The following is a 21,142-nucleotide window of genomic DNA, read 5'->3' as shown; positions in this document are numbered from 1 at the left end:
AAATTTTGTAGTATTCCAACATAATTCTTATTGTGCTAATGAGATTTTGTCCATTTTCTAGAAGGGGCAAAACTTATGTAGAGATAGGATAAAATGCTACTGCAAAACCAATAAATCATATGTTTTTTAGTTTGTTGGATGACCTGTTGTGATGACCTCTTCCATAAAGCACCCCCATTTCCTCTTTTTGCCCATTGGTACTTCTAAATCTAGGTGACAACTTATATTTAATTAGTTATGTATATGGGTTATATGGTTGTGTTAATACCTAGTTTCAGTTTTTAACTCTTCAGAGTAATAGATGGTCATTTCATTGATTGTTGATCATAAGAATAGCGATTTGCAAATTGTTTTGTTCTCTTATGCTGTGCTAGTTTTACGTTGCAGTTTAGTTAAAACTTTCTGTACACTACACTATCTCAGCTTGGTGACGTGGGGAAAAGCATCTGAACACCTTTTCTGAGACAGTTTGTGTTGCAGCTCTTTCCAACTTATCAAAACAAATATGTACGTGAATGGTTTTATCGCTTGGTAATCACTTGATTGTCTGAAAGAGTGAAACCAGAAGCAGGCAGAGATTTAACAATTACTCTTCTGAATGTTGGAATTATCTTCTAGCCTGAAGAGTTTTCTTCAACTGGACATAAGTCTTACACTAGTTTTTTGAAAGACTGCAGTTTTTCAGACCTCCACTCTTTTATCAGTGCTATTATTTCTCTTTTGAACCTGTGCTTTTCCCTTGCTTATTTGAATTAACTATGGGATTGGAAGTAACTTTTTTAAGAAGGCGGAAAAAAAGCAATCCTTAAAATTAGACATGTGGAGAGAAACTAATGTAATGCCTGAAATTTAAAATAGCCCATTAAGGTTAAGTTTGTGAGAACTTTAAGTAGATTGGAGCCACCTGACAAGATTTTCTTTATATTCCCAACTCCCCGTCCCCACTTAATGCATTTGTCTTAATAACCTTTACCTTAGTATATCCTCCCCAGACAAAGGTTAATTGAACAGTCATTAGGGTATGGCTTGAAAGTATCAATTAATAGCAACTAAACAAATCAATAAATTGACTATATTGTCACTACTGCTTTGGAGACTTCTGTTTATTGTGAAGTGTTAAGCAGATAATATTTTACAAGAAAATATATTTTAAAACATGATACCTACAATTTTGTCACGATCATTTTATACCTGAAGCAACTTTCTTTATTAGAACTGGACTTGCTAACACTTTACTATTGTAAAGGCAAAAATTCTAAACTAGAGAAGATAACTTTACAGTGAGTAATTACAGCTGAAATTTATGGGGAACATTTCTGTACATTTTGTACAACGTCTAGTACATTTGGATACTCCTACAGCACTGTGGTATTTCTTACTGTTGAGTGAACAGAGCATTTGGTGCAGTAACCTGCATATCAGAGACAGGAACATCCTAATTTGTTCTAGGCAAGAACGGAGTTTTGATAGGAGCCTGATTTAGAGAATAAGGAACTAGGCATGTTTATGCTGTGTGTGGTTACTGTTGAGTCAATAAGGATGGATGCTCTCTTCCCTGAAGAACTACATTTGTAAGAGATGGATTGCATCTGCATGACGGTGTAGGCCCCTTGGTGTTTTCAGTTCAGGATATGTTTTGTCCAAAGCTAGACATAAAATGCAAAGTATTGAGCTGTTCTATTGTCAGTATACTACTGGGTGTTACTGGGGTTTTTTTGGTGGCTTTTTTTTTTAAATCAGCACATATTCAGAACGGTGTCTTTTGTATGTTTTACTTCCTAATTTTTTTTAATGGGGTGCCAAAACTTTTAATATCCATGCTGATGTTCTAAAATCTGTTATGCAACATCCTTTGGACTTGCTGTGATTTAATTAAGGAATCTGTGCTTACCTAGTAAACTGTTCCCATAGGTTACTTCAGTTCATGCCCTTCCTTAAAACAAAAAAAGTTCCAAGAAAACTTTTTGTTGGAAAGTATTAAATGTTTAATTTCCTTTCGCCGTGGTGGATGTAGAATAGTCCATTTATCTTCATTAAGGCATATAGCTTTAAAACTTGTGGCTTTGCTGCTTGGGAGTTGTGGATGCATGCCCTCACTTGTCAAGATAAATGTATTATACTGTAGTTCTCTCCCCTCACAGTATGGATATTCAAGTTGTACTGCGGATTTGACCACAAGTAAGCAATTCTCTGAGGATAGAGAAGGAAAATGCACATACTCCTAGGAATATATTTTCCAGAGTTAAAATTGACATTTTATAAATAATTTCCATGTTGCGAACTTCAAACTCACAATCACAGCAATTCAGTGATATGCATTTGGCATGAGTCAGTTTCAGTTCTTAGTGCTTTTCATTGGAAATGGCATAAAAAGTAAGATTTCTTTGAATTTTTTATGTTGTGGGCTTACAGGGGACAGAAGATGTTCTTCGCTTGTAGTTGTCTAAGAGTGCATGGCAGCATAAATAACGAAATGGTCATAAACCCGAGCTGCACTTCTCAGGTCACATGTTCCATTTCATTTTTAAAGGATCTAGAAACAATCTAAGCAGTTGATAACAGGTCGGTTGCAGGTGATAAAAGAGATTTTAGATGGGACATTACTTCTTCTTTCTGCACCTGGCATAACCACATTATATCCTTTGCAGTGGTATGTTTGTTCATAAACATATGGCATGAACAATATATGGCTATTTGAGTTCCAAGGACACAATACATTTTTAAAGATAGTTTCCATATGTCATAGATTCTTCACTGGAAAAAATACTGATGTTAGATTTTTTTTTTTTTAATTTGAACAAAAAAGGCCGATTTATTTCTAACTGAAATGTGCCATTAAAATACAGTCGGTCTTGCAAAACAAGACTACTCAATATTGTCTGTAGATTTGATGTTGGAGGGATTTAATAGAATCAACTGAGTGAAGTACTCTTTGAATTATCTTTATTCAGTTACCCAACAAAGTTATGAAGACATGTTTTAGAAAAAGTAGTAAAATTTATATATGGCATTTGCACTCTTAGAAGAATCTAAAATAAATCAGGACGGTAAGGATTTAACCACACCATTATTTTTAATAACTATGTGTAGACTATAAAAGGCTAGGGGGTTTTTTTGTCTAGTTAGCAAATGAGTCTAGTGCTTTTCTTTTAATTCATAGCTATTCACAATCTATTAATTATATAGCTATCCTCAAATTTTATTAAGTACACAGAAGATAATTGTAAATTTTGTTTCTAAAAAAAAAAATCTTATGCAGGCTCTATTGTGGGTTGTTGACCCTGGAGAAATGCTTGGAAAATGCCATATAGTTATTGTTTTTTAGATTATTATGCTTTTTGAAGCTAAGACAGATGTACAAAAAGATGCAGTTTTTATTTTGTATTGGCAGCTTCCAAATATTTAGTGTCTATTTCCAAGAGCTGCAATTAGTAAAGCATTCATGGTACTGAAATCCACACATCCCACAAGCTAATTATATTTGCAAGGTCAGATTGAATACATATTTTCAGAAAAATAAAGGGTTATATAAATGTGTCTTCTACTTGGCTGTTATATCACAGTTTGTTGATCTGGAGTATAATGTGTACAATTCACAAATTTGTCTGATAACAGAAAGTGGTGTGTGATTGTGTTTATTTTACTAACCAGTATATTCACAGCAATCACTTCCAAATATCTCTCCAGTAAAGATGTGTTAATTACAAAACAGACAAGGTCTTCTATTATATTAAAGCTACTAACAAGAAGACAGCAGGAATCACACATGTAAATAGCATCATCAACCCCTATTTTAGTCCTCTGTTTTGATCTGTGAGTTGCGCATAGACCAAAGGTGCTATTAAAGACTCAGTATATGAAATAGGCAGCATTATATGAACAAAATTTATTCAACAAGAAAACAGACCTTTAACATGAATTTAACAAGCCTGAGAAATTATAAACTCTCATATGCTGCAGATTCATGCAGTGATAATAAACAAAAAAGGAAAGTAAGAGGTTTCCTTAAGCTAGCCAAACTGCTAATGGTTTTGTTATAAGCTGTCTGCTGTTGAAATGACCTCTGAGAAGTCTGGAGACATTTGCACTAGGGAAAATTAAATGGTCAGAGTGCTGAAAGAGTTGCAGTATAGAAGAGCATTAAAATAAATCCACTTTCATATTTCTGGAAAATATCCCAGATGCCATAGTTTTCTCTTTAACTTTTTTTGTGTCTTTACAGAGATGGAATTTACCATGAAGCTTGGAAACTGTAGTTTTTACTAAAGCAGTGTACAGTTCATTGGGTATTTAAAGTACAATGAATGCTTAAAATTTTTGGAATACTGACTTCTTACCCCTCCAAAAAAAATAATCTGTGTTACTGAGTGGGGTTTTGTGCTGCTTTTAAGTAATCTTTACATGTTCTTTGTTCAAAATACTGTGTCAAAGTTTCCATGGTAGAATACGAGGTGACCATGTTGCTGTCCCCTGTGAGTGCATCACGCTGTACTTCAAAATACACAAACGCAGAGAGGAGACTTCAGCTTGCACACACCTCCAAATGTTTGTCGGGGTTTTTTTCTTGAATCTTACTGTGGCATAATTAACACCTACTTCACCCATTGCTCATTAGCACACTGGACATTAATGAGTCTATTTATTTTGATATAATCCTCTAAAGGAAGGACTGATTTGTGCTCACTGTGAAAAAAGCAATTACATTTTATAGAAGTGAATATGTAGATTTATTGTTGTATTTATGTTTTTATTGCGTATTAGGTCTAAATTTAGCCTCCAGGTTGTTGAGCATGTTAGTTTCTTAAAGATGGTTGCTATAGTGATAGCAGCAAATTTCTTTAATCTTAGTGTAGTTAAAGTATTTAGTTACCAGTGGTCGTCACAGTGCAAATGAGATGAGAAATATTCACATACACACTTTTTGTACCCTTCTAAGGTGGTAGAAATATGCAGTTTTTATTCCTCTTTAAAGCTTGATAGTTGTCATTTTCATATTTCATGCCACTTTCTGTTCGATTGATATGTGTTCTACTTAGAAAATACTTGCATTTCATTCCTTCAGGAGGACAGATATAGCGGGCAGTCCTTTCCCGCATAGTTAGTACCTGAAACAGAGAAAATTACTTCTGGTCAGAATTAAGATGCTGGAATAATATTCAGTGTCACTCAAATATTTTAGGAGCTAGTTCTCGTATTTTAGTGTGAGATTTATCCAAATGTAACCTTGTGAACACAAACTGAAATGTTGAATTTATTATCAAAACCAAGTTTAATCAGTTTCTTATTTTGGGATTTTGGTATTGTTTTACATGGATCAAATCCTCAAAAAATCCATGCTGGACAATGGCATTTGTTCTTCAATAAGCTCAAGATTGTCCGGTGAAGTCCTCGGTTAAATTCAAATCTTGGAGCATGGCTGCTAGCATGTTATGAAGCGGCTCCGTCTAATTATGGTGTACTGCCAAGTTCATGTATCTTGCTCCTCAGGGTAAATTTTTACTTGCCTGTTTTTTCCGCCCCCCCCATCTAGCTGGTCTCTGGAGAACCTGTGGTGTGGAATTTGTTTGCTTTGCTTGACTTTTTAATTTATACTGCCTGTTTGTTGTGGTTGGGCATTTCCAGGTGTTCATAAATCAGAGCATCTGGTTCAAATGGAACACAGAAGCTTGTCACAAGTGCTTTGAGATAGGAGAAAATTTTGATAGTGATTATAATGGAAAAAATACAATTATTTTGTATATTACTACAAAATAGATACAAAGAATCTTTCAGATCTTAATGAGAACTAAGTTTTTTTAAATGTAACTCCTTTTTCATAGCAATTGTATCAATGGCACGCTTCTGCTGCATGTTAAATCGGAATTGTGTTTTGGTTTTATCATTGTTCAGGAAAACATCATTGTTAACTCACTTTAATTGTGTCACAACCCAACATTTTTAATAAAGAAGGTAGTTTTTTAATTTTTTTTTTTTTTACATTTTCTGCATACGGTTTTAATCTGACATGTGCATATGGATCTGGCAAGTCAGCTGAGAGCCCAGGCAATAGCCGTTAGTGGCACCGTGTCACTCAACACGGCTGAAATAGCTATGTCTCAAAAGTAAATAAAACAGGTGATAGGTTATTAGGCTTTGTCAGTTTAGCCTTTGATAAATGTTTCTTTTTGTTATAAAAACTTGCCAATTAATTTTATTTCCACATAAATAACCTCATTAGTTATATTGTACTCCTAATAAATTGCCTGTGTGTTTAGTTATTAGTATTTGTGTAAATGGAGAGGAAAATGCTAGAACAAGGTGAAAGACTCAGTGTCTCTTTCTCTGTGGCCTTTTGGTGGTAGGGGTTGATTTTGTTCAACACAAAAGTTTGGTTCACGTCTAATTCCTCAAAATAGCAAACCAGACATATAAATGCATCTCTTGTTACTCTGCCTGTGGTTTGGAGAGAAAGAGAGTAAAAGCTATTGTAGTAAAAGCTGTTAAAAGAAGATTTTTAAACAGTTTAGTTTAATGAACTGGAATAACTCTTAAACATGTGCAGGACAAGATGCCTGCAAAATATGCCTGGTACAGTTTTTGTGGGCGTACAAGGTTCTACATGCTCTGGTCCAGTTAAAAGGCTGGGACTTAAAGGAGAAAGGTTATCTCGTGATTATGAATCTGTAGTGGCCAGGACCTAGTGATGGTGGGTTTGAGTGCTTTGCTGATACATTTTCAGTTCTGTTTCACCTCACATTGGTATTGGGTAGGGGATTGGCCTGTATTGCATGGGGCCATGAAATGCTGTTTCCAGAGCTTTTCATAGACCAATTCAGCACAGGACAGAATGAGAATCAGTGATGGTTTTACCTTATTTGCAGTGAAGTAGCACTGAATACTGCCTACCATGTACCTTTAAATCATAAATGACCTTGGTTTTCTTTTACTCTACTTTTTACTCCTGAGCATGACACTGACAAGGACTTTTTAATCCATCAGACAGTTTATAGACCTTTTCATAGTCACAAGAAGCAAAAAGCATCTGACTAGAAGGGAATACATGGGGCAAGTTCCTTGCTGGCTATAATTTTGTTGTCATTTCAAGTATTGTGGTAGTATAATTGATGTGACAGGGCTGGGCTTTAGACCTGGTCCCTTAGCTTGTGCTCACTTTCAGTTTTAGTCTCTCTCTGTCATTCAATTTGATTGGATAAGATTTAGGTGACAAACATATGCATACCTTTGAAGCTTAGAGTAAGCATACATAAAAATTCAATGTTATACGGTGATGTCACGTATATAAAACTTACAGCACCATGGAAAAAAGTAATAATTGGTGTCACTTTACAATACAATGCAGTGTAGTGTGCTGATAGCATAGCCAGCAGGAGGCTCTTTTTTTATTAATATTGTAATTAAATGATTTTCTGGATAAAGGCCAAAAACAGATGAGAGTTGATTGTGCCTTGTCCACTGTTGCTTGGCACTATTAGTTGCATTTTCTAAAAAGAATTGACTTGACATCTTGTTTTTACAGGTTGTTATTGATGCCTTCAGATTGATCAATGCTAATATGATGGTCTTAGGACATGAACCAAGACAAACAACTTCAAATCTGGGTCACTTAAACAAGCCATCTATCCAGGTAAACCCAGTGTTAATAGTCCCGTTAATTGCAAGATTTATTCAGCAATTTTGGGGAAAGGTACCTAAAGCCAGTAAGGTACCAATTGTTTGTTGTTCTCTCTATAGTGTTTTTCTGCATGCATTTATAATTTATGTGATTCATCAATGGAGTAATACATGTGAAAAAACATACATGTGTTTAAAATTGAGCCCTAAATTAGCTACCTTAAGTGTGAATGCATGTATAAATATATGCTGCAAAGGTTAGATTACAGATTTATGGAAATATAAACTTCTAAAAGTAACAATAGATGTCATACCATGTGAGACAAGGTAGGTACTGTTTTCAGTAATGCAGTTTAAAAACTGCTGCTTATTAATATCTCAGCTTTCCTAACTATAAATTACTCTGAAGCAAATTATGGGGAAGTTCCTTCTTCATTAATAATTTTGTTTTTCTACTGTATGCTTATATATGTATTTGCTTAGTATGTAATCTAGATCTAGCCTTGGATTGTCTTGAATAATTAATCTCTGAGTTTTATGTAATGCAGTAATTTGCTGAAAAATGGTGCAGGGAGATTCAGTGGATAAATAGGATGATTGGTCGACTTCAACTGCAATGGTTCTTTTGAGTATGCTGTCTTAGGTATCTTTACAAGCATTTGTGAAACTTAAATATTCAAAGTTTGATTTCTGAAGTTGACTTTCACTAGTAAGGCAAAAATGCTGGTCTTGAACAAAGCAAACACCTATTGTAAGAAGCAGCTTCTGTCCCAAAACAAGCATCCTCTGGAGCGATTAGTGCTTTTATCTGTGTCTTTCCTTCTACATCAATTATTTTTCCTTTTTTCTCTCCAGAAAACTTTTTTTTTCCCCTTTCTATGCATTCTAAAAGGCAGGTATACTTGAAACAATGAAGCTATCCCTGCTCTTTTGATCTGTTACTTAAACAAGTACTATCTGCTGAATAAACATCCTAGAAAAAGTCTGTACACTAGTCATAGTAGGACTGAAATAAGAGCTAAACTTATGCTGTACGATAGCTGTTGTTTAGGAATTAGTAGATCACAATACCCCTAACTTCCAAGAGATCAGTTGTTTATTACTAATGCATTGAAACCCTTAGCTAGCATTTCTATAAATAGTTTAAAAAAATCATAACAGTAAAAGAGTGTCTGCTTCAGGGGGTTGTGTTTTATTTCCAATTTTTGAATCATTAAAGATTGTGAACTATAATAAGTATGAAATAAGCAACTGGTAGACTTGATTGGATACAGGCAAGCCCACGCCTGCATGTTTCAGGGCTTTTCTAACTGGGCTTTTCTGGGTGGCGCATAGCGATCTCCCTTGTAAAAACCCCTGTTGTATTGTGCAACTGCATTATTTTAAGATCACTGTCACTCCAGCATGTTATAATTTGGCCATGGGAGCTCTGGGTTTCTCTTGTTAAAGTGCTTACTTTTTGTTTGTGTTGGTTTTTTGCAAGTTGACAGTGAGCTGTTGCAAATGTCACTGTTAAGCTAAAAATCATAGTTCAAAATGATAGCCTGATCTTAAAAATACAGGAACTCTTGCAGTGTTGTTTTGCTTTTATTCTAAGATTGTGAATAAAATTTTAACCCAGTTGAACTCAGCAGCAAACTTAGTACTGATTTCAGCTGGGCTAGAAGCAGGGATTATAAAACATCCCTTAAAATCTCAGGATAGTACATGGCTTGACTTCATTTCTTTTTTTGTGGCTTTCTTGTGTTCCTTTATCAAGAGGCTTTTTTACTTGCTCTTTATGCATCTAATTTGTAAGGTTTGATTGAATTATGATTTCCATTTGAAACAAAACACATGAAGAACAAGTTTTGCTTTTAAAGCGTTCTGTGTTAATTTAACCTGTTGCAGTGGCTACACTACAGCTGCCGTTCAAATTTGAAGCAGAACAATGGTTTACTTTTTACATTTGTCCACTCTTTTCAAAATAATGATTTTGGAAGGGGAGAGAGAAAAGAGAGGATAGTGGGGGAAGGCAAGGACGTTTAAACACAAATCCCAAACTCTCACGTGCTGTCATTTTGAGCGGGATAAGAAAATGGCAGTGGAAACTACTTACTGCTAGTAGTTTCAGCTGTAAGTTAATGTACTGATGATAAATCCTGTATTTTACAATTATAATTACAATTAAGTGGTACAAGTAATGGTTATCTATAACTGCTGTTTGTGTCTTTGTATATGTGTTTGCAAAATAAATCTGTTTGAAGTGAATATATGAGAACATTTTCAGCTTTCATGCAGATAATTTTGGAATGCTGAAAAATAAAGTTGCATAAGATGCAAATACACATTCATTCTGCATAGCTCTAAAGAATACGCTTAAACATAAATAGGTGGAGTGATTGAAACATAAGAAATATTTACCACTAATTCTGCGTATTTTATGTATGATTTACCGTGTCTCATTTCTGAATTTATACTTCAAATGTAAAATTTTATTTGAAAAAACAGAATTTTAGTTGTGATGAGGATTTATTGTGGATTTTTTTAACCCCCTCCAATCTCCCAAATATTAGTCCAACTCATCCTTAAGTCATAGATGTCGAATTATATAATGCACATGAGCAAAATGGAAGATATGTGCACACAGGTGCCACTTAACCCAGTCTCAGTGGATCAAATTGCAACATACAAGTTTAAAAGCATATTTGCAAAGGGTGTAATTATAATGAGAAAGAAGTTTTTTCACTTAAAGTTAAAAAAAGGAATTTAGCGTTAACATCAGAGATTAATTTGATGCATGCAGTCTGATCGGTGCTTGATGATATAATCACTGGTTCAGCTACTATCTCTTTGTATTGTACTTTAGAGAATAAACTTGGGAATGCTGAAAGGGGATATAAATAAACAGAAAGCCAACAGTCTTTATTTGTAACAGGAAGAACCTTATATTTTAATAGTAGTGATAACCGAAATTAAGGGAGGAAGGATTTGAGAGAAATATGTTTGTGCATATGTATTGGTCAAACGTTTGCAGGCAGTTACCACTTTTCCCTATGATAGTTGTTACTATGTGAAAAAAGCAGTGGTTTAGAAATAAGAAGTATGTCAGTTAACAAACACTGAAAGAGAAATAGGAACAGGTATGTTTACTTGATATCTACTCACTATCTCTGTATTTGTTGTTTCATGGTTTTTCCTTTATTTAAGTGATGTTTGAAGATGGCTGTATTCAAATGAACTCTTCCTTTCTAATATTTCTTCATTTCATTGGTGGGTAATTTTTATGGAAACTTTTCCCGGCATTTTACAGGCACTAATTCATGGACTGAACAGACATTACTATTCCATCACCATCAACTACAGGAAGAATGAGCTAGAACAGAAGGTAATTGTTCAGTATTCTTGTTTCAGCTGCTTATACTTTGCTTTCACTGTCCTGGAGTAGATGGCGTCTCTTCCAGAAAGCACTTAGATACGTAGCCGAGATGATGAAATCTTCTCAAATCACATTCTACTATTTATATGAATAATTTGGCAACGTTTTTGTCCACGTTTCATGGGAAATCCTCACGTTCTCTGTACTCAGCATGTTTGTGCAAAGTTTAAAGTTTTCCATGGTGAAGCTGGAAGACGTGAGCTGCCTTAGGTTTATACAAGCTGGTATTCCTGAAGCTGGAAAACCATCTTTTCCAGAACGGAATTGCATAACTAAGGAATCTCAGGTTTTCATTGGCTATAATTACTTTGAGAGAAGGTGCTTCCAGTTGGTATGAATGGAGGTCCATAAGACTTCACTGAATATCCTGAAGTAATGATGTCCTGCTTAACTTCATGCATTTACAGAAAGCACATTGTTCTGCTACTGACAACAAATATTGTCACTTTGATATCAAACTTGCTCAGTTAAAAGTAAAATCTAGCTTGACAGCCTTAACCAAGAAGCAAAGAAAAAAAAAAAGCTTATTGTCTACAGAAATTAATTCTTGAAAGCCACATTCTGTCCTCTGTTATGCCTGTGTATATTCATGGCCTCGTTAGGCTTATAAATTGATCTCGGAGTTAGAGTTTATGATGCAATAGTCAGAACAGTTTCCTCATTTAATTTTGACCTTTAGAGGGCTAGAAGTAATTTAAAAAAAACCACCCATTTTTTAAATAGTGGAAGACTATATATACAAATTCGGGAGTTGAAAAGAATTTGTGAAATTTATAACCCTTTTTAGGACACTATCAGACTTTCAATACCTCACTGTTACTGAGGAGGGTAACTGATTCAACAAAACCACCTCTCAGGAAATGTCCCAGAAGCATCCAAAGGTTATTGTTTCCACTCAAATACAACAGTGTGGCCAGACCACTTTTTTTCTGAAGTTCCAAGTTTGTATTTTCTTTATTGGCTTTTTATATATAAGTTATTACCTTTGTAAGTAGGAGAACAGTCTTGACCAAGTTAGAGAAACTTCAGTCTGTGAAGCAGCAACTATGTCCACACATCTTTCATAAGGCAGGTTCATACATATCTCAAACCTCCCTCATGTGGTGGTGGTGGTGGTGATCTGCTATCTCCGTCTGCAGTAAGAGTAGTATTTGCCTCATGTATTGGATGAGGAGCCGATCACACCAAACCATAATTTTTAAATCCAGATAGCCTAGCTAAACTGTCCATATGCAGTTTGCCCACAACTCCTTCTGTCAGCAACTAAGATCTTGCTAATAACAAGTTATGACACAAACTTTCGACTCGCTTCATATGTTCCAAAGCCAGGTTTCTTTGGAAGCTGTATGTAGGATGAAACAGGCCTTTTTACTCAGGTGATAGCAATTACAGGGCATATGGGTTCTCAAAGGTGTCTGTTGTAAATGTTCGCAAACTGAAGGCGAGCTGAAACCATTTGCTGAAAGGGTCCTCCCTGCAGTCCTCAAATGTGCAGAACATCCATGAAATACACTTTCGTTATTTGTGAAAATCAGAAAATTGTCTTTGTAGCTATTCCTTCACCTTTTCAAGAAAGACATCAGTGTGTTGAGTAGAACATTTCAGATAGTTCTAATAGTCCTTGTGTTTATCACTGTCAAAACTGCATCACTGTATCCTGTTGGTTTTAGGGCTATTTATTTTATAGGAGGACAAACGCACACAAGTCATGCTTTAGTTGCGTTTGAAGTTTGCTTCACAACTGTAGCAGCTTCTTGCATGTAGTTCAGGATAATCAGTGAAGCCTAAAAAATTACTTTGTACATTTTATCTAAGCATGAAAACATTTTTTGAGTTTGTCAGAGGCCAGAAGTTGCAACCGTTCCTTATTTGGCAGCTAAAATATTCACCTTTCTGTTAGCTCTCCTACATTGGAATTGTGCATTCTCAACCTACAGAAAAAAATAAGACCACAAAAGAAAATATAAGTATTCCTGTCAAAGTAAATATGACCCTGGTTTATATGCCTCATTTTTGTACTTGGGGTTCAAGAAGTTTGATCTTTAAAAACTTATGCAAAATCTATAGTCTGCTCTAACAGAATAGTTGATTATTGCACTTCCTGTATTAAAAATAGCAAGATCGATATTTTTTTATTACATTCTTACTATTGTAAATTGTTTTTCTGTCAGAGATCTTCAGAGTATTATGAATGTATTTTACAATAAATGCTCTAAAGAGGTTTTATTTTGCAGATGTTGCTAAATTTGCATAAGAAGAGTTGGATGGAAGGTTTGACGCTTCAGGACTACAGTGAACACTGCAAACTCAATGAAACAGTAGTGAAGGAGATGTTAGAATTAGCTAAGAATTATAACAAGGTACTCATATCCCATGATACTATAACTGTTGCTGTGTTTATGAAGGGAAGAAACTTATTATTTAATTCCAGAAACAAGAAGTTCATTATCACAAGCTTTATTCAGAATGAGTCGGAAAGGACTAGGCTATAAGACCAAAACAACTGTTGCAGGACCTTGTTTGCTGTTTGATTTATAGCATCTGTTTGGGCAAAGAATTTCCTGGGTTTTGGTTAAATTAGACACAAGTGTGGCTTTAATGGCTTTGTGGAGATCTCTATGTTAAGTTGCCTATTAGGCAACTACCAAAGTGTTGAATTACAGCTTTTGCTCTGAAATGTGAATAATCACATCAGTGTGGTATTTTTACCTTGTGAGGAGAATGAGATTCCTGTACATGAAAATAAGCAGTTGATAGTGTTCGTCATTCCTTCAGTCACGGACTACTTGTTCAGTATAGCAGAATAAAGGTTATTTATCAGAGTCATTCCAGTAGATAGATAGTAAGTATTTAGAACACATCCGAGAGCCTAATTCAGTGTTCTCTTTAGGGAAAGAAATTGTTATTGGTGTTGAAAGAAAGAGGAATCACAGTTATTTGTGCTGTTTTAATACTGACTCTTACACTTAGAAATATTTTTAATAAATACTAGATCTCAGGAAAGCACTCTTGAGTAGTAAGCATGTCAGTTATTCTTTACGAGTGCAATTTTTTTAACTTCTAAGTAGTCCTTAAAAACAAATTTCAGTATTACATTCGCTAGTTAAGTTACTGGATTTGCTTTATAAAGACTGTGTTTGGAGACAACAGAACATGATAAAAATGTATTAAAATAAATGACTTTAAACAATATAAAAATTTACTGAGACCAAACCTCCAGTAGCTGAAACAATGTAGGTAGCGTTATTTTTGATTCTGCTTTACTAGTTCAACTATCTTCAATGATCTTAAATTAGTGGTATCAATAGTTAAAGATTTCTGCTTAAAAACAGTTTTGTGAATATCTGGCAGTAAAACCATTCATGAGTATTTGCCTTTATCTTTTGCACTAACGCATAGAAATTTAAACCACGTCTTCTGAAAAGCTGAAGTACCTTTCCTTTTGACTTCCTGAAATGTGTTGCTGTTAGATTTTTTTCTTTATTTTTTTCCTTTTTTTTTTTTTTTGAGAAAGAATATTATATTTTGATAATCTTATGGTTTGGGGAAAAAGTAAATGAAATATGAAACACTGACCTTTTCTGTGTTTCTTTCACAGGCTGTTGAAGAAGAAGATAAGATGACACCTGAACAGCTGGCAATAAAAAATGTTGGCAAGCAGGTGAGGTGTGATGAATTAGAGTGAGGTGGAATGATATGCTTCGTTCATTCTAAATATTAAGTTTTTTATATGTGCATAGGTGATTTTAGTTGTACGTGCATGATGTTCTCAATGTTCCACATAATGAATTTATTTTTATTCAGGATTGTTGTGTAAGAAACAAGGCTTTTGACTTTAGGTAATTGGCAGAATAGCTGCAAGTCACGTTCTACATGCATTTGTGTTACATGCTGAGGAGCAGTGTTGAGATCTGATAGTTCTTCTTTTTTTCCAAGAGGAGGCGTGAAGCTCTCCAAGTCTGTGTCAGAGAGGCCAAAGCTGTGGAGGCTTATTAAAAAAAAAAAAAAAAACCAAACCAATAATAATTGAAAAAAGGTGGGAGCATTACTTATACATTATCATGGCTTAAGAGCCAGCTCACCCCTGTCCTTGGTTCCTGAACACACGGTCAGTGCTTATCTCCAGTACACCATGTATGCAAGTAAGCAGCAGTTGCTTTGTATTGCTGTTGATGGAAAACACTTCAGGACCGTAGCTGAAAGCAAAAACACCCACTCAATTCATTCCATCCCTTTGCAGTGTTAGGATGTAACATCTTTAGAGAAGACTCAACAAAACTATTTCTACATTTTATTTCAACATAAAGGTTGAGGAAATGTGCTTCGGTGAGGGAGAGGAGAGCAAGACAACTTTGTAAGAGGTTGTGTTCAAATTCGAGAAGGGCAATGGAAACAAGAAATAGCTTTAAGAATTATCCAGTGTGTCCTTAAAGAACCAGTATTGCTAGTAGCAGAAGAAGAATTTTAAAGCATTCTGGATTGCTCTTATGTGTCAGCTTCTAGCAGCTATGTCATAACACATCTGCACTATTGTTCAGTCACTCGTGTATTTCTGTGGCATTCAGAACAATGGAGTTCATGCACACCTACACAAATACATATATAAAATAAAACATATAAGAAGGGTTGTATTTTAAGGGTTATGATGTCATCTCAAATAGAATTTGATCTTCACTGGTTGTTCAACTCTTTGTGCATGTATGAAAACAATCTCTTTTGATGCAGTTATTTAAAAATAACTTAATTTTATCAGTAAAAAGGTTTTTTTTCTTTAAATTACGATATAGTTAGTTAAGTAATTTCCACGTGTGTTTTTTATGCAACTTATAAAGCTTTACAAACAAACAGCTGCTCACAATTAGGATATTGTGTTATTAGGTTGCATAATTTGCTAGGAATAGAGAGAATACTGGAAAAATATGATCTTTGAAAATTAGTTATTTTAGGAGAACAGCTTACATAGATTTGCTAGTTCACTTTTATGCAAATTAGTTTTTGACAGTAGTTCTTTTTAATATAGTAAAATTTCCACACGTGATTGTCTTCCATATTTTAATTTCTTTACACATAAGAATGGTACAATAATACTACAATGAAGTTTAGAGATGGTTTTTTTTAAATGTGCCGGATAATTTTTCAGTATTTGGAGATTAATTACTTAATCGCAATTCTGAAACTGAAGAAGTGCGTGATCTGCTATTTCAACTAGAAATAATCTTCTCGTTCTATGCAGATGCCCACAAATGCCTACGTCAGCTGAGTAACAGTGTGTGTGTATGTGTATTTTCAGCACACTGCTCAGGCTTAGCATTCAATTTTTCAGAATTTTTGAACATAATATTGTGCTTTTTTTCATTTTTTTAGTGTATACTGGTTTTCTTGCAGTCAACACAACTATTCAAAGACTGTGTTAGATTATGCTTTAGTCTTTACAGGATTAGAACACACATTTGTACAAAGATCTGAAAACAAATTGCAATGTACAGTAAACAAAGATAAAATATTGGCCTTAGTGAGATGCATATTGTGTTGTCCTTAAAACTCACAGCTGTCAGTTATTCCTCAGATGTGGGATAGAAATTTACATCATAAACCTATCCTCACCTTATCTGAGCGATAGTATTGACTAATAAAATTTCATTCCTCAAACTTTGGTTATTTGCTAGGGCTTATTAGAATGGAAAATTACTGGTCTGCTTTCCTTAACTCACCATCGTCTTAAATACACCTGAAGTGAGTGAAATCCCTCAGCAATGTTTTGGTTATTTCTCTCATGGTATTCTTTGTATTTCAGGACCCCAAACGTCATTTAGAAGAGCATGTGGATGTGCTGATGACCTCAAACATTGTCCAGTGTTTAGCTGCTATGTTGGATACTGTTGTATTTAAATAACCTATTTACTGTTTGTGATGCTTTTTGTGTATATTTGTTTATTGTTTCTAATACTCACAGAGACTGTTGAGGCTATATTTGATTAAATGGAGACATCTGACTTCATTTGCAATGTAAGTGTAGCACTATAACACCTTCAGTCTCTAATTGTGCAGTTGCTTTGGTTTCTTTATGTCAGGGTCTTTACAAAGCATTCAAGAACACAATGTGGGCAAAAATGTATTGCGTTTTCATTTAATATTTGGGGGAAAAATCAGTAGTACATATATATTTTGATTGTTGCAACATAATAAAAATACATTTACAAACCTGTCTTAAATTCTGGAAGGCTTTTTTTTGTATTGCTGTTGATGGAAAACAATTCAGCACAGCAGGAATTAACTGTAAGAAAACTGTTAGGAGAGGTTTATTTCTACTCACTGTAAAACTACTGAGATATTAACTACTAGGACAGCAACAATTCTGTAATGAAATTTGGCTGCCATTGAATACCAGATACTGACATTGCGATTAAAAAGTAAATAAAATTTGTAGTAACACTGAATTCCGAGGATGTACGAGAACGAAAATGCTGAAAATTCCCCTGCCAGCTCCCTTTCGATATTATTCAAATCCTAATATCCACAGAAGAAATTAACCTTAAGAAAATGAATTCAGTTATGCTGGTAACTGAATTGCACAACTTCTAAGCAGTGTCATGAATAGCAGTGTTCTGAGAGTAAACATTAAAGTGATGGAGGCTCTTGTAGGTTATGTGACCCCTCCCTTCTGCGAAAGAGAACATACATGAGTTGTCCGTCTATATAAACACATGGAAATAGTCCCAGCTGGAATATGACATTTAAAACTGTTGCCACTGACTAGAGAGGGGAAACACTCCCAGGAAGGCAGGTGGATTGGCTGCTTGGTTTAAGCAGGCAAAGCCAAATAACTGGGCTTAAGGAGTGCCTTTGGGTTTGGAGCAGGTCTCGTTGGGGGTATTTGGTTTTGGTTTTCTTGAGTATCGACTGGTACTCGGGCTGATCTGATTATTTTGTCTGGGCAAAATTGTTCTCATTCTGTCACTCACAATATTTTGTTTATTAGATTTTTAAAAAAATAAGCAACAATAATTATGGTAGGCAGATATTTCAGAACCAGATACACCTTTTTTGTGTGGAAGGTGATTTTTTTTAAAGTGGATTTTCTTACCTGCATAGTAGAGAAATAGCCTGTAAAATTTTCTTATTTCCCTGTTGTGCCCAGTAATTTTCTTGTTTACTTTTTCATTACTGTTGAAAGGTTTTTTCTTTTGTTTGGAATTTCTTATTTAGGCCTTTTAATTTACTATTTTAGAGTAACTCTCTCTCAAAGTATATTTAGCATGCATTTACTTCAGAGGGAAACATGCAGATTTTTGCAGCTGCCCTCCTTATGGCCTTCCCTCTGCCCCCACAGTAGGCAGTAGAATATCAGACTGGGAAAATGGAGACGTACCAAACCACGTTTGCCTGCAGATAGTTAAATGGAAGTGCTTTCTGGTGCTTTGCACTGAGAGCCTGCATATTGCTGAGGAAAGCAGTATTTGGGCCTTGCTGTTGTCTGATGCGCACTCACCGCTGCACCCCGGGGTGAGATGGGGCAGGAGCTGATGGGGGCGACCTGCCCTGGGGGCTCCTGTGCCAGCGAGGCTCTGCATCCTGCCGCATCTCCTCCCACACACACGTGTAACACCACGAGGGAGACAAGAGTTTGGCAGGTCGTGGGTACCATGGCACTGCAGAACAGGAGAGAAGCGATCGCAGTGCTGCAGTGTATACGTGTGTGAAAGGCCGCGGTAAGCAGGGAGCTAAACCAGCAAGTCTGGCATATTCTAAATTATTTTTGACAAATGTACATCTTGCAGAGGGTGGCTGAAGGGAATCGGCTGGAGATGCAAATCTCCTGTAGTACGAGCTTGTGCTGCGGTACTTTGCTTTCTATCCGCGCCTCAGGTTGATAGGGAGGTACAATTTTCCATTTACTAAGATGTTTCATGAATAATCAAAAGGCTGGTTTTTGGGGCATCTTTCCTCATTTTTGTCCAGTGCTTTGGGACCTACAGGGAGGATTTGGAAGAGCGTGTGCTTGCAGTAACCTGAAAAACAGCACCCTGTATACCATCTTGGAAGAAGAAAGAGGTTTTCAAGCAGCCACCTTCTGAGCCTCCAGCCTCAATGGAGCAGACCTTCATTAGCAGCTTGACCTCTCGTCACCTGTCAGCGTGAAGGACGGGCATATTGTATTAGCAAACCTCTCTCCTCCTTTCTGTGACGATTCTGTAACACCACCTGCCATTGCCTACCCCCCTATTATACCAGTTTAGGAGTTGTGCACTGAGGATTTTTGGCATATATTAACACTTCCATGTGATTGGCAGGGTACCACTGAATTCATTGCAGCTCCACATCTTTCTGGGTGTAGCTCTGTAATCAGGGCAGCGTTTCCCAGGGTTTAGCTGCGTTTCGACCAGTCTCCTGCCTGTACAAGTCCATTACCTTTTTGTCTCTTCCAAGAGGGGAAAGGGAAGGCGGAGTGTGCTGTCAAAAAAAAGTGTCAGAAACAGTAGTTGGAATTCTTATTAATAAAACTATTTTCTTAGCGCTGAAAGGAGAAGGGGTAGTACGGAAAGTTGTTTGCTCTGTATCACCTGACTGCAAGTAAAACAGTGAACTGCTTGCTTTTTGCTGTGTAAATTGTTTTATTAGAATAATATCCTTGCAGGGTGCGTGGCTCCTCTGAAACACCGAATAAGAGGTAGCTCGGGGTTAAGCGACAGAAAAATAAACGGCTGTGGGATTCGAAAGCAGGGAAATACGCGTTCTGACAAGTCATCCCGGTTCTGGTCTTCTATGGGTTTTGAGTTTGCAAAGTTTCAGCCTGGCTTCAAATGGTTAGGTGCCGGTCTGGGGTTTATTATGCGATAGTTGATGCAGCCCCGGCTGTCAGCGGGTTTGAAGCTGCTGCTGGTGTCACCTGGAAAGAGACGGGATCTGTCAAACACCTGAACTCCAGACCGCTAAAGGGAAATAGTAGTAAGGAAAATAGAACAGGACAGACTCCCTGGGACAGACCCGGTGGCCTTAAGCTCCGCCAGGGAAGGTTTAGGCTGAACATTAGAAAAAGGTTTTCACGGAAAGGGTCACTGGGCACTGGCACAGGCTGCCCAGGGAGGGGGTTGAGTCACCTTCCCTGGAGGTGTTTAAGGGACGGGTGGACGAGGTGCTAAGGGACATGGTTTAGTGATTGATGGGAATGGTTGGGCACGATGATCAGGAGGGTCTTTTCCAACCTGGTGATTCTCTGATTCTGAGATTCTATGAAGGGGAATCGAGGCTGACGCGGGGCCGAGGCGGGTGCGAGCGCGTCCTCTGCCCTCTTCAGGCGCCTCTTCCCGCCGGGGAGCGGCCGCGGGGAGCGGGTCCCGGGCCGGTGCGGGCCCCTCCGCTGCCGTCCGAGCCGCCCGGCGGAGCTCGGTGCGGAAGGTCCCTCCCGGCGCTGCTGGGGCCGAGCGGGCATCGAGCGCAACGAAATCCGGAGCCGGAGGGGCGGGTGGGTGCCTCGCACGCCGTTTTGCTGAAAACCTCCGGCATCACGGCTCCCGGATGAAATATTTATTTACTAAAGAACCCGTAAACATCGCTGCGAATACATTAGGGCGCTCGGGCCGCGCGGCTTATGATTATTTCAGAAGTTGAGCGGGCGGGTGCGGGGGCAGCGCGGCGGGAGGGGTCGGTGCGGGGACCCCGGGGGCACCCGAGCGCAGCCCCCCGGCCCGGCTCCTCCCGGCACGGAAAGGGGGGGACGGGCGCGATATTTGGGGAAGCGCAGGGGGTTTGATTTATTTTCCGGCAGTAGTAAAAAAAAAAAAAGAAAAAAAAATGATGGAAAGGTCACATAATAATGAGCTCGTACAGCAAACACACTCTTCCCTTCCCCCTTCCCGTTCCTTCTATCTCACAATAAAATCATCTCCTTCAATTTGCCATGATCGTCGCGACCAGGAGCCAGGTGATTATCCTAATTAATGTCTATCTAATTAAATTACTGTCAGCGGTTAACCAATGGCAGAAGCCGTTTCATCCTCTCCACAAGCAGCAAGATCAAAAGTGAGTCTTTCCTGATTGCTGCATGGTGTCAATTGGCCAATCTCTTCTCCCAGGGAAGGGGAAAAAAAAAAAAAAAAAAAAAAAAAAGTAAAT

General features: G+C 37.0%; 1 protein-coding gene across 1 annotated transcript in view; it reads left to right on the top strand.

Annotated features, from left to right (window-relative positions):
* Window positions 1–17,259, top strand: part of PSMD14 (proteasome 26S subunit, non-ATPase 14) — a 47,289-nt gene extending 30,030 nt beyond the window's left edge. The window contains exons 8-12 of the mRNA XM_069861236.1: window positions 7,517–7,624; window positions 10,904–10,978; window positions 13,264–13,389; window positions 14,628–14,690; window positions 16,824–17,259. Coding sequence (XP_069717337.1) covers window positions 7,517–7,624; window positions 10,904–10,978; window positions 13,264–13,389; window positions 14,628–14,690; window positions 16,824–16,922 — 471 coding nt within the window. The 3' untranslated portion in view covers window positions 16,923–17,259. The remainder of the gene's footprint in view (window positions 1–7,516; window positions 7,625–10,903; window positions 10,979–13,263; window positions 13,390–14,627; window positions 14,691–16,823) is intronic.
* The last annotated feature ends 3,883 nt before the right edge of the window (window positions 17,260–21,142 follow it).

This window comes from Phaenicophaeus curvirostris, chromosome 7, assembly GCF_032191515.1.
Source record: "Phaenicophaeus curvirostris isolate KB17595 chromosome 7, BPBGC_Pcur_1.0, whole genome shotgun sequence".
NCBI classification, from domain to species: Eukaryota; Metazoa; Chordata; class Aves; order Cuculiformes; family Cuculidae; genus Phaenicophaeus; species Phaenicophaeus curvirostris.
Note: the sequence above shows the minus strand (reverse complement) of the source record. Positions and strands in the feature narration are given on the sequence as shown.